At 40.4% G+C, this 13,367-nt stretch overlaps 1 protein-coding gene across 1 annotated transcript in view; it reads right to left on the reverse strand.

Moving 5' to 3' along the window:
* The window catches only part of LOC136577248 (NACHT, LRR and PYD domains-containing protein 1b allele 2-like), a 51,046-nt gene that overhangs the window by 22,386 nt on the left and 15,293 nt on the right, over nucleotides 1–13,367 (reverse strand). Inside the window, exon 3 of the mRNA XM_066577072.1 lies at nucleotides 622–769. Coding sequence (XP_066433169.1) covers nucleotides 622–769 — 148 coding nt within the window. The remainder of the gene's footprint in view (nucleotides 1–621; nucleotides 770–13,367) is intronic.

Genomic DNA, 13,367 nt, shown 5'->3' on the forward strand with positions numbered 1-13,367 from the left:
GCACCTCAGTATGGGCCTCATGTCTGGGTGACCACTGGGGCACCACAGTAGTAACAATTGTTTGTCCCCTAATACAGTTTGAATCGGCCAGTGTATTGGCCAGGTAGACAAACACTGAACTTACTGACTGGCGTTGTTACCAGAACAAACCTTTACATGGGGAGAAGTACAGCTGACGAACAATCATTTTATGCTCGTATGAGTCAGCTGTTGCTCATTCGCCGGCTGACCGTTTGCACTATTACATGGCCAAATGATTGGGCAAAAGAACGTTCAGTGAAATACTCCTGCTCAGTTATTGGGCCATGCAATTCAGAACCCAAAATAGGTGATACTTCTTACTGTGTAAGGGACTGACCAGTTCTACTATCATAAGTGGCTGTAGCAACTTCAACTTGACACCAGGACTACTTTTACTATCCATTTCAATAAGAACCATGTTTACATAAAATCCCGTTCGCCAACATTTTCACTTGAACCGCCCTATGATTACACCAGGGACGTAGCTGGGCAAGAAATAATATGATCAGATGGGGAAATGGAAATGTGCGCACATAAGGAACGGCCCTTTTTGAACAACAGTACAATGAATCCCATATACATGTATAAATATTGTGATACCTCTTGAAAGCCGACATTCCCACACAGGTTCCAACTCTGAATGGTCTTCTGCCATCACTTGTAATGAAATCTGAATTGCACTTTTTGGGATGTTGATCTCTGAGAAGGGGTGATCGTTGATCTCCTTATGAAGCATGAACTGCAAGACCTATGAAAAACACAAGAAATGTGTAATGCATTACCATGAAGACACTGGGGCATCTTTATAAAAAGAAGTCACAATTTTACCATCAGTTTTCATTTATGGAAGTGCGCTAAAGTCTTCCTGTCAAATGTTGATTCTGTGACCAACCCTCTTCTACAGTGTTTATCAGGTCTGAACTAATACTGGCTGGCCACTTTATAGTGCAGGCAGGTTCTGACAATATCACATTTGTGTTTCTTTCGACTACTTTTTTAAAGTTACAGCACATTGCAGGGATGACACAGGAAATAACTCTACACTATCGTCAGTGGGTGTTAGCTGTAAGATACAGTGATTGGGATCAGAGCTAACTTATATCCCAGTCATTTAAAGGGCCTCTTCTGTGATTTTTTTAAATTCACTTACCATGTAAATATTCCCCCCCAGTATATATGAGTGCGCTTGTCTTATCTTGGTTAGTTAATCCTTTCTATTTGAATCTTCTGGCCTATTTTTCCTCAGATGGTCATGTGATCGCAGTTCTGACCAGTTTAGATCTGCTGGGAGGTTAAAGATTCATTTCTAGTCAATTTGTCCACTTGTGTGATGCTGTTACAGAGATTTAGCAATGAAGCTGTGTTGAGGGGATACAGAATCTCTTATGACAGTTACTGACGATGATCCTACAGCTCCCGTCACACAGTTATAATACAGGAGATCACAGCTCATCCTCCTAACTGTATAATGATTGCCTGTAACTTATTTATGTAACTATAGAAGGTAATGGTAATTATACTACCCCCAGCAGGAAAAAAAGAATATAACCTGCTGTACTAATGCATCATTTGATTGAGATATTTTACTTTGACTTTCATTCTCAAGATGGTGCCTGACAAGTATCATACAGGCGTGGAAGTGGCTAGAATACACAGAGAAGACCTTCAGAGTGTGACAATCACATAAGGGGGGCAGGCATGGAAAAATATGTTTTCTCCAGAGTGTCCCATTAAATACTAGATGCTATGGTCAATAGCAACCACTGTATCTAAGCAGTTTAGCAGCGGGGCTTGGCTCCCCCGTTTCCCCATCAGTGCTGCAATTACATGATTAAAATGTACCATTGGACGGGCATGGCAGCCTGGGGCATGACAAAGGCCCCTGTGTCTGCCAAATGTATCTGCCTATTAGACCCCGCCTAGTAGGTTGTCTGTCTGTATGACACTGATGGGAAATGATACATTGCAAAACAGGACTATTGCAATGAAGTGTATTAGTGAAGCAATCAAAGAATCACACAGTTGAGTCCCATCGTGCGACTAAAAATTACTCCATTTTTCGGAACACGAAGTACACTTTTTATCACGAAAAACAAATCTGTGAACGCTGTAAAAAAGAGTGCCAAAAACAATGGCGTAATTACTGTTTCCTCTCCATTACCCCCCTAAAGAATCAATAAAAGCTAAACAATGACTAAGAATCCATATACACAGGATAATTGTTGGCCTCTTGTTTTCACAAAAGAACGATGATGGCTCAGTGAATGGAGGCACAGCAGGCGGAGATCGCCCTGACCAACCGCCTCCATTCACAGTAAACAGGCTGTCGTTTCTAAACGAACGATGGCCTATCTACACCGGCCGGTCGGCATCTGATTTTTATGTCTGTACAAACTGAACAATGAATGGTAAGCAAACAAATTATTGTTTATCGCTGCAGCGTTTACACTGAATGATAACACCGGGGAACACAACTTTTGGTGTTGAAGATGTTAGAACAGTTTTTTGGATATTTCTGGGTCGTAAATTCTGAAAATGGCATTAGTTTTTGCCCATTAGGTCTCCTTTTCCCTGCAAACTGTTTTATTTCAATATTATATCACCATTAATTATTAATAACATTATTTAAAAATTATGATATTGTAAGGCTATATTCCATGAAGCTTAGAAAACAAACTACAAACAAAACTTTCTTCATTGGGACACGGCACTGAACCCTCGTTTCTGTGATTTCCTATGATGTGATGTTCCTGGACATTCGCAATGGATGCTCCAGCAGTATGCTGCCATTATATGTGCATCCCATCATCCACAGTATTGTTCTTACTTTTTTAAAAAACATCTTTTTATTTATTCTTCCTCAAAATATTTTGTCAAAATACAACATTTTAAATAAAAATACTACAAGATCGGTGAAAGCCACATAGGGCCAACATTTTGTTTACATATATGAGTTCAGTCTCACAGGATCCATATTCATATGGTAATCTTCAAAAGAACAGTTCCTTTATTATTGTATCTTCTAAACCAGAGTTGAACATTCATCTTTCACAGAAAAGTGTAAATAAAAGGGGAAAAGAGAAAAAGAAAAGAAAAAAAGATTGAAAAAAATTAGGGGGAGAGAAAAGGATATCACTTCAAAAGATCCTGTTACAATACTCAATGTCTCTACTTACTCCACTGCCCATTGTAGAGTCTCAACCAGAGACGCCTTCAAGTCTTCCCTGAGGTTCCACGCTGTATATTGGAAAGGTGTCACAATGTTTGCTTTTTCCGTATCCGTAAAATGGAAGATCAAAAAAGGTTTTCATTTCCCAAAGAATTTTTTTGCTCCTCTTTCTTTGTGCCTTTCCACCTCTATGCGATCAAATCCCATCAAAGCTTTGAGTTGTGTAATAATTTCCTCCATTACGGGATGGTATCTTTTAGCCAATCTGATAAAAGTGCCCTTTATGCTATACATAGCACCATGTGTATAAATGGTGATATACTGTGTGTATTTTGGGGAACAGAGGCTTCTGTGGGAGTATAATGGAATATCAGTCTGGATATTCATCTGGAGTTCCACTTTCCAACGTGTTTTGATATACTTTAGAATACAGTCCCAGTACTCTTGCGAACAATCACAAAACCAAAACCTACGTGCAAGATCTGTTGCTGGGGTTTTACATTTTGGGCAATGTGTGATACGTTCTGGGAAGACACTGGTGGCTGGCAGATTAAAACCATAGACTGCATTATGCATTATCTTAAAAAAAGATTCCCTCCAGGCCTCCCCCACTATACCTTTCTTAACCTTTAACCAGCCTTGTAAAATGTTTTGCCTTATGTCCTGATCTTGCATTATTTTTTCCCTGCGCTGAAAGATACTATGAGGGAATAGTCGCTTAATTTTTTCCTGTATGCGAGACAGCGAAGGTCTCCCCACAAGGGAAGTCAACCATATATCAAAATCCGTGCTTGTTGCTTCTTTAAGAAGATTTACTAGCCTACTTCTACAAAATGCAAGAGCCTGCCCTATCTGCAGGAAATGTGAATCTGGTAGGTTGAATTTGGCTTTCAATTTGTGAGGCTTAAGCCATCTATTTTTGCTTTCATGCATCAAGTGTTTAGCGGTACTTAGGCCCCTTTCCTTCCAATTCAGAAAAATTCAGTCATCAATCCCCCTAGGAAACTCTGGGTGGCCTATCATCGGCAAATAGGGAAGGCCTGATATTCTACTTATATCCTTCCAGGCCATTATTGTGTCCCGAAGTAAAATCGAGCCTTCCATCTGTGGTGGCAGACAAGAGAAGTTCATATGTAAAACAGCGACTAAATTCTATGAGTGAGCAAGGTTAGATTTAGTTGTACGCCAAGTAAAACAATCTGCACCCTTCAACCAATCAGCAACATGATGCATTAAACAGGCTACATTGTAGCTCCTAATATTGGGGAAATTTATGCCTCCTTCCATTCTACTCCAAGTGGAGGATAGTTTTAGGTGTAAATTGAGCTAGATGTTCTCCCAATTTTCATATCCAAGTATGTGATGTATGGTTTGACCACTGGTTTTCCTCTTTCCAATGATGTCCAAAATTGCTGTGGACATGGCCTGCCTAGCTCAATTGCTTCACTTTTTGCTGGATTAAGGTTATATCCTGAGAAGGAACCAAAGCGTGTATTTTCCTCAAGGAGCGGTCTTAGATGTCTCGCAGGTTTGGACATAAATATCAGGACATCATCTGCAAACAGAGTCATCTTCAGCTCATGGGTGCCTATATGTATCCCCCGATACAGATTTAAGTTTTCAAGATATTAAACTGGAGGTTTCAGGGATAATTTAAACATCAGGGTGGAGAGGGGACATCCCTGTCTTGTGCCTCTGTAGATAAAAAGCCCGGTGTGTGAATTCTAGCCATGGGATTCCTATAAAGAACAAACAAGAACTGTCTGCAGGGGCCTTAAAATCCCAGTTTATCTAGGACCATCTTCAGCCAATCCCATCTGAAATTGTCAATAGCCTTTCTGGCATCCATAGAAAGTAATATAGGTTTGTAGTCTGTGGAGGATTTGGATCCTCTATATTGTTGTGGCATGTCTAGTGCTGCCATGACCTTTTGGATGTTTGATACTGCCGATCGCCCCTTAATGAATCCCACCTGTGAAGGGCCTATCGGTGATGGCATCAGAATGCTCAGTCTGTCTGCTACAAGTTTAGATAATATCTTGAGATCTTGATTTATATCTTGAGATATTGGTCTGTACGATCCTGGCAGAAAGGGGTCTTTGTCGGGCTTAGGTATTAGTTTTATGTGTGCCGTGTGGGATTGCTGCAAAATCCCCCCAGATTGTAACAATTTGTAAAAACATTTTGTTAAAGTGGGTACAATATGATCCCTTAGTGTCTTATAGAACTCTCCTGTATACCCATCCGGACCTGGTGCCTTGCCATTGTGTAAAGATTGTATTGTTTGGGTCACCTCCTCCTCTGTTGTATCTCCATTTAACAACTCCCAAAACGAAAAAAGAAAACCCCAGCGCTCACGGAAGAGGGCGGTCCAGTCCGCCGAAACGCGTACAAACGTCTATTATAATAAAAATATAATTTATATTCTATGGACATTTGGGTCCGCTAATATCCTGGGAATCCGTGAGCGCTGGGGTTTTCTTTTTTCGTTTTGGGAACGTATGCATGCAAACAGCCGGATTTGGGCTGTCTCCCCGATGATCGCTCTCCGGTGATCACCGGATAGGAAACCGCAGGATAGCAATACAAGTGAACAAGGACACAGGTGCCGGTGGATCCTCTAGCCAGTGGATCACACCGAGCACCAGGTGAGTGCTTTTTAGTATTCACGCTGGAAATCTGTATTTTATTATGACTGAGTAGGCGCTGATTTTGTTTTATTTACATTTAACAACTCCGCTTGTGAAGGATCAAGACGTGGTAGTTTAATTTTCTCTAGATACTGTCTACCTTCCTCAGCATATTGTTTTGAGGGCTCATATAGTGCTTCAAAGAATTTCTGCAGTGTCTCATTTATCTGTTGGGGGTGCCCACACATCTGTTTTTTTCCTTCAAAGATGTGATGTGGGTGGGTGAGTACCCGCCTTTTGCCAGCAGTGCCAGTAGGTGCCCTTCCTTATTCACAAACTTATAATTTTCTGCCTGGTAATCGTGATTATATGCTCTCTCCTTTTTATCCAACCACAGATGGAAGTCAACCCTTACCATATTCCAAGTCTCTTTATGCCATGGGTTTGGGTTTTGTAGAAAGGTAGTATAGGCTTTGCGCATGTTATCACTTGCTGTGCTATACTGCTGATGTATACGTTTAAGCAAGCTAGACATGTAGCTCAGTAACCATCGCCTTAATACGACCTTTGCTGTCTCCCAATACAATATTGCATCTTCTCTATGTTCCTTATCGTCAAAGTCATACTCCAGCCACCAGTGCTTGAGCAAGTCAACAAAGTTCTCATCTCTGATTAAGAAGGAGAGAAAGCACCATGCAAAGTCATCACCTCTAGGGTAGCTATCTCGCAAATCTAGTAACACTTGGGGCATGGTCCGAAATGACCATGTCCAGAATTTCAATTGATTTTACTTTCTGGACCATCTGCCCCTGTATCAGCATATAGTCTATTCGTGACCAACTTTGATGAGCATGGGGAAAAAAAGTGAATTGTCTCGCGTCTGGATGGTGTAATCGCCAAATTTCTACAAATCCAGTGGACTCTGTAAAAGGGTCAGGGGTTTTGTCCCCATGACATACTTCCTTCTCTGGATTTTTGCGGTCTTCTTGAGAAAACATCACTGTGTTCATGTCGTCCCCCTCTACAATTTAACTGGGTCACTAAGGATTAGTTGCTCAATCCGGTTGAAAAATGATCCATTTTCCCCATTCTAGTCACCGAAAAAGAAATGTAATTAAAATTACTAACTTTTTAAAATATTACTTAAAAAAACACCAATTTTGGACAGACTTACATATACGTAAAGTGAGTCTAGATAATGGATAGAAACCAGAAATCCTACCAACTCATAACCCAAACCTCGTGATTATACTTTGCTACGGGTACCACACATCCACCCAACCAGTATAGGTATTGGTGCGATATGTGGAAAACCCTGACACTGCAATGTGATATCACTGGATTGGGAAGGCAGTTCCTTTTTATTGTCTGAGATCCTCCTTATTAGCTTTACAGACTACAGATTGTACAGAGACAACCTGCATATATATAAATTTCAATTAATCCATCAGATCAGAGATCAGCAGTGGTTCTTTATATTATATATAGGCCAACACTGCCTTCCAGACTCAAATACACTTTTTTGTATGTATATGTTAGCAGTCTTTGCATTAATTATGTTACCCCTTATTTCTGATCAGTAACAGAATACCCAGATATTAAGGCTGGTCCCCCCAAAAAATCCACAACTTGATTTGATTAGTTCCTGGGGACTAATCAAACTTTTAGGGAAAGCAAAAATGTATAAGCGCGCTAGGTGATATACAAGCTACACTCTATTGTTTCCCCAGTTGGCTAATTTAACCCCTGGGTCACAAAAAGCAGACATTAAGGGGTTAAATTGATTAGGACCGTGAGAGTGGGCATCTATGCAGTCCCAAACCGACACTTCACCTAGTGCCTCTCTCATACAAAATTAACTGTCAATTTTTATGTCCAGTACTGAAGGGGTTAACATATACCCGTGTAGATGAGTATCGTGCAAGCCATCGCGCTATTAATAATCTCCTCACTCAGGTGCCCATATAGAATACTCCCTTTCCAAAGAGAAGGGAGGCGGTTTTGGCATTAGATGTACACCATATTTCCTATGTGAGAATTCTGGCTGGATAGTTCAGCGCTGTTTGCCGTGATAAGTTACTACTGAATTACAGGTTTTCCCCATTCAGAGCATACCAATTATATAAGCTATATCTGCTACCGTCATGGGCAAGTACCATGTGTGACCAACGTCCCTCCTGGTCCTGATGTTCAGAAATCAAGTCCTACTACTGAGAATTATCACTCCTGCCTTACCCTCCCTTGCTGAAGAGCCTAGAACCTCACCCACCCAAAACGTTTTCATTCTGTAAAAATCAGACTCTACTAGGTGTCTCTAATAACATTACAATATCTGGTTTAAACCTCTTGAGATGGTGCAAATCTTAGTTCGTTTTCCAGGGATCGCAAGCCCTTCATGTTCCATGTTATGACATGCATATTTAAACAGATATTAAATGACTAGCTGATATACCAACCTTCGCCCAAGTTAATTTAGTACTCGTGTTTATCTGGTGTTAACACGGAAAATCTTCTGAAGTCGTGGTTACTTTAGAGATACTGAGGAAAAAAATATGTTCACCATTTTGCAGGGTTCTTTGCATTACCCAGACAACACCATGTGGAGGTAACCATGCAACGTTTCCTTTATATAAAAGTAGCTTACCCGTCGCGCGTTACTGCGAAGACAGACAGACATACATTCGTTTTTATATATCTAGATAACAACCAATCACAGCGCAGCTTTTTTAGGTTACCTCAGTGGTATAATATATAACAACCAATCACAGCGCAGCTTTCATGTTACCTCAGCTTTATAATATATAACACCCAATCACAGCGCAGCTTATATGTTACCTCAGCAGTATAAAATATAACAACCAATCACAGTGCAGCTTTCATTTTACGTCAGCAGTAAGAGAAATAACAACCAATCACAGTGCAGCTTTCATTTTACGTCAGCAGTAAGAGAAATAACAACCAATCACAGCGCAACTTTTATTCTGCCTCAGCAATATAAAAAAAAAGCAACGAATCACAGCGCAGCATTCATTCTACCTCAGCGGTATAATATATAGCAACCAATCACAGCACAGCTTTCATTTTACCTCAGCATTCTCAATATCCAGGAATTGTCTTGTGATACGTTCGGCGGATGCATCATTTTCTGGTTGAACACTCATCCCGTTGCTCGTAATGCCTTTTGCTTTTGTGCTTGAGATGGAAATCAAACGATCTTTGTCTGGGGGGGCGTAACTGTCGACGACGCTCGCACGCGCGTGCGCAACCTATCGTAGGATAGTTGTACTATGCCAGTAATCTTCCCAGGAGTGTACTCAACAACTTCCCATTAACTTTTCCTATTTATGACATAATCAATTTTTGTGCCAAATTTTAAGTTTCTATTACATCGGGAAGCGAGAAAATTTGATTCTGTACGTAAAATTTGGACGCCAATTGTTTTGCGCTTAAAATTGAATAATCGAGTTGGGACCCATTAACTTTTCCTATTTATGACATAATCAATGCTCGTGCCAAATTTCAAGTTTCTATGACATTGGGAAGCGAGAAAATTAGATTCCGTACATAAAATTTGGACGCCAATTCTTTTGTGCCTAGAATTGAATAATCGAGTTGGGACCCATTAACTTTTCCTATTTATGACATAATCAATGCACGTGCCAAATTTCGAGTTTCTATTACATTGGGAAGCGAGAGAATTCGATTCCGTACGTAAAATTTGGACGCTAATTCTTTTGCGCATAGAATTGAATAATCGAGTTGGGACCCATTAGCGTTTCCTATTTGTGACATATTCAATGCCCGTGCCAAATTTCAAGTTTCTATGTGAGAAAATTACATTCCGTACGCAAAATTTGGACGCTAGCTCTTTTGCGCATAGAATTGAATAATCGAGTTGGGACCCATTAGCTTTTCCTATTTATGACATAATCAATGCTCGTGCCAAATTTCACGTTTCTATGACACCTGGAAAGTGAAAAAATTACCTTCCGCATGTAAAATTTGGACGCTAATTCTTTTGCGCATAGAATTGAATAATAGAGTTGGGACCCATTAGCTTTTCCTATTTATGACATAATCAATGCTCCTGCCAAATTTCACGTTTCTATTACATTGGGAAGCGAGAGAATTCGAATCCGTACGTAAAATTTGGACGCTAATTCTTTGGCGCATAGAATTGAATAATCGAGTTGGAACCGATTAGCGTTTCCTATTTATGACATATTCAATGCCCGTGCCAAATTTCATGTTTCTATGACATTGGTAAGCGAGAAAATTAGATTCCGTACGTAAAATTTGGACGCTAATTCTTTGGCGCTTAGAATTGAATAATCAACTTGGGACCCATTACCTTTTCCTATTTATGACATAATCAATGCTCCTGCCAAATTTCAAGTTTCTATGACATTGGGAAGCGAGAAAATTAGATTCCGTACGTAAAATTTGGACGCTAATTCTTTGGCGCTTACAATTGAATAATCGAGTTGGGACCCATTAGCTTTTCCTATTTTTGACATAATCAATGCTCATGCCAAATTTCATGTTTCTACGACATCGGGAAGTGAGAGAATTAGTGGCAGTGATGGAAATCGAACGATCTACGTGGGGGGGGGGGGTGTAACTGTCAACGACGCTTGCACGCGCGCCATTTATCGTAGGATAGTTGTACTATGCCTATAATCTTCCCAGGAGTGTACTCAACAACTTCCCAAATTTTCATGACGATCGGATGAATGGTGTAGTAGCGCATAAAGGACAAACACAGACAGACAGACAGACACACAGCTGTCCCTGCGCTGAGCCAATCAGAGGCAGCCCTCACTCACCCATTCATGAATTCATGAATGGGTGTGAGTGAGGGATGCCTCTGATTGGTCAGGCTGTGACCAATCAGAGGCATCTCATTCAGCAGGCGGGGATTTTAAATCCCCGGCTGCTGAATACTACTCACAGCTGTTCAGAGCAGTTCAGGAGAACTGCAGCCTGCCGCGCTGAACTCCGTCTGCCGGGACCAGGTGAGTATGTATATATTTTTTATTTTTACACATTTCTGGATGAATTGCAGGGAAGGGCTTATATATTTAACCCCTTCCCGACAATTCATCCCGCGATCGCCGGCAGCCCATTGCTTTCAATGGAGTCGGCTGTATTGCCGGCTCCATTGAATTCAATGGGCTAACATCGTTCTGCCGGGACCAGGTGATTATATATATATTTTTTATTTTTACACATTTCTAGATGAATTGCAGGGAAGGGCTTATATATTTAAGCTCTTCCCGACAATTCATCCAGCAATCGCTGACAGCCCATTGCTTTCAAGAGAGCCGGCTGTATTGCCAGCTCCATTGAATTCAATGGTCAGTGCTCGTTTAATCGAGACGAGTACCGCGTGGTGCTCGTCTCGAGTAACGAGCATCTCGAGCACCCTAATACTCGAACGAGCATCAAGCTCGGATGAGTATGCTCGCTCATCTCTAATAGCAACCAATCACAGCACAGCTTTTATTTTACCTCAGCATTCTCAATATCCAGGAATTGTCTTGTGATACGTTCGGCGGATGCATCATTTTGTAGTTGAACACGCACCCCGTTGCTCGTAATGCCTTTTGCTTTTGTGCTTGAGATGGAAATCAAACAATCTTTGTCTGGGGGGGGGGTCATAACGGACGACGATGCTCGCACGCGCGCACGCCACCTATCGTAGGATAGATGTACTATGCCAGTAATCTTCCCAGGAGTGTACTCAACAACTTCCCATTAACTTTTCCTATTTATGACATAATCAATGATCGTGCCAAATTTCAAGTTTCTATTACATCGGGAAGCGAGAAAATTCGATTCCGTACGTAAAATTTGGACGCCAATTGTTTTGCGCTTAAAATTGAATAATCGAGTTGGGACCCATTAACTTTTCCTATTTATGACATAATCAATGCTCGTGCCAAATTTCAAGTTTCTATGACATTGGGAAGCGAGAAAATTAGATTCCATACGTAAAATTTGGACACCAATTCTTTTGCGCCTAGAATTGAATAATCGAGTTGGGACCCATTAACTTTTCCTATTTATGACATAATCAATGCTCGTGTCAAATTTCGAGTTTCTATTACATAGGGAAGCGAGAGAATTCGATTCCGTACATAAAATTTGGACGCTAATTCTTTTGCGCATAGAATTGAATAATCAAGTTGGGACCGATTAGCTTTTCCTATTTATGACATATTCAATGCCCGTGCCAAATTTCAAGTTTCTATGTGAGAAAATTACATTCCGTACGCAAAATTTGGACGCTAACTCTTTTGCGCATAGAATTGAATAATCGAGTTGGGACCGATTAGCTTTTCCTATTTATGACATAATCAATGCGCGTGCCAAATTTCATGTTTCTATGACACCGGAAAGTGAGAAAATTAGATTCCGTACGTAAAATTTGGACGCTAATTCTTTGGCGCATAGAATTGAATAATGGAGTGGGGGCCATTAGCTTTTCCTATTTATGACATAATCAATGCTCCTGCCAAATCTCAAGTTTCTATGACACCGGAAAGTGAGAAAATTAGATTCCGTACGTAAATTTTGGACGCTAATTCTTTGGCGCTTAAAATTGAATAATCGAGTTCGGACCCATTAACTTTTCCTATTTATGACATAATCAATGCTCATGCCAAATTTCAAGTTTCTATGACATTGGGAAGCGAGAAAATTAGATTCCGTACGTAAAATTTGGACACCAATTCTTTTGCGCCTAGAATTGAATAATCGAGTTGAGACCCATTAACTTTTCCTATTTATGACATAATCAATGCTCGTGCCAAATTTCAAGTTTCTATGACATTGGGAAGCTAGAAAATTAGATTCCGTATGTAAAATTTGGACGCTAATTCTTTGGCGCTTAGAATTGAATAATCGAGTTGGGACCCATTAACTTTTCCTATTGATGACATAATCAATGCTCGTGCCAAATTTCATGTTTCTACGACATTGGGAAGTGAGAGAATAAGTGGCAGTGATGGAAATCGAACGATCTACGTGGGGGGGCGTAACTGTCGAAGACGTACGCACGCGCGCCATTTATCGTAGGATAGTTGTACTATGCCTATAATCTTCCCAGGAGTGTACTCAACAACTTCCCAAAGTTTCATGGCGATCGGATGAAAGGTGTAGTAGCGCATAAAGGACAAACACACAGACAGACAGACAGACAGACACGCATACATTCAATTTTATATATATAGATGACATCAGGAAGTGAGAGAATTAGATTACGTACGTAAAATTTGGACGCTAATTTTTTTGCGCTTAGAATTAAATAATTGAGTTGGGACCCATTAACTTTTCCTATTTATGACATAATCAATGCTTGTGCCAAATTTCAAGTTTCTATGACATCGAGAAGTGAGAGAATTAGATTATGTACGTAAAATTTGGATGCTAATTCTTTTGCGCTTAAAATTGAATAATCGAGTTGGGACCCATTAACTTTTCCTATTTATGACATAAGCAATGCTTGTGCCAAATTGAAAGTTTCTATGACATCGGGAAGTGAG

This window comes from Eleutherodactylus coqui, chromosome 8 (assembly GCF_035609145.1).
Source record: "Eleutherodactylus coqui strain aEleCoq1 chromosome 8, aEleCoq1.hap1, whole genome shotgun sequence".
Lineage (NCBI taxonomy): Eukaryota > Metazoa > Chordata > Amphibia > Anura > Eleutherodactylidae > Eleutherodactylus > Eleutherodactylus coqui.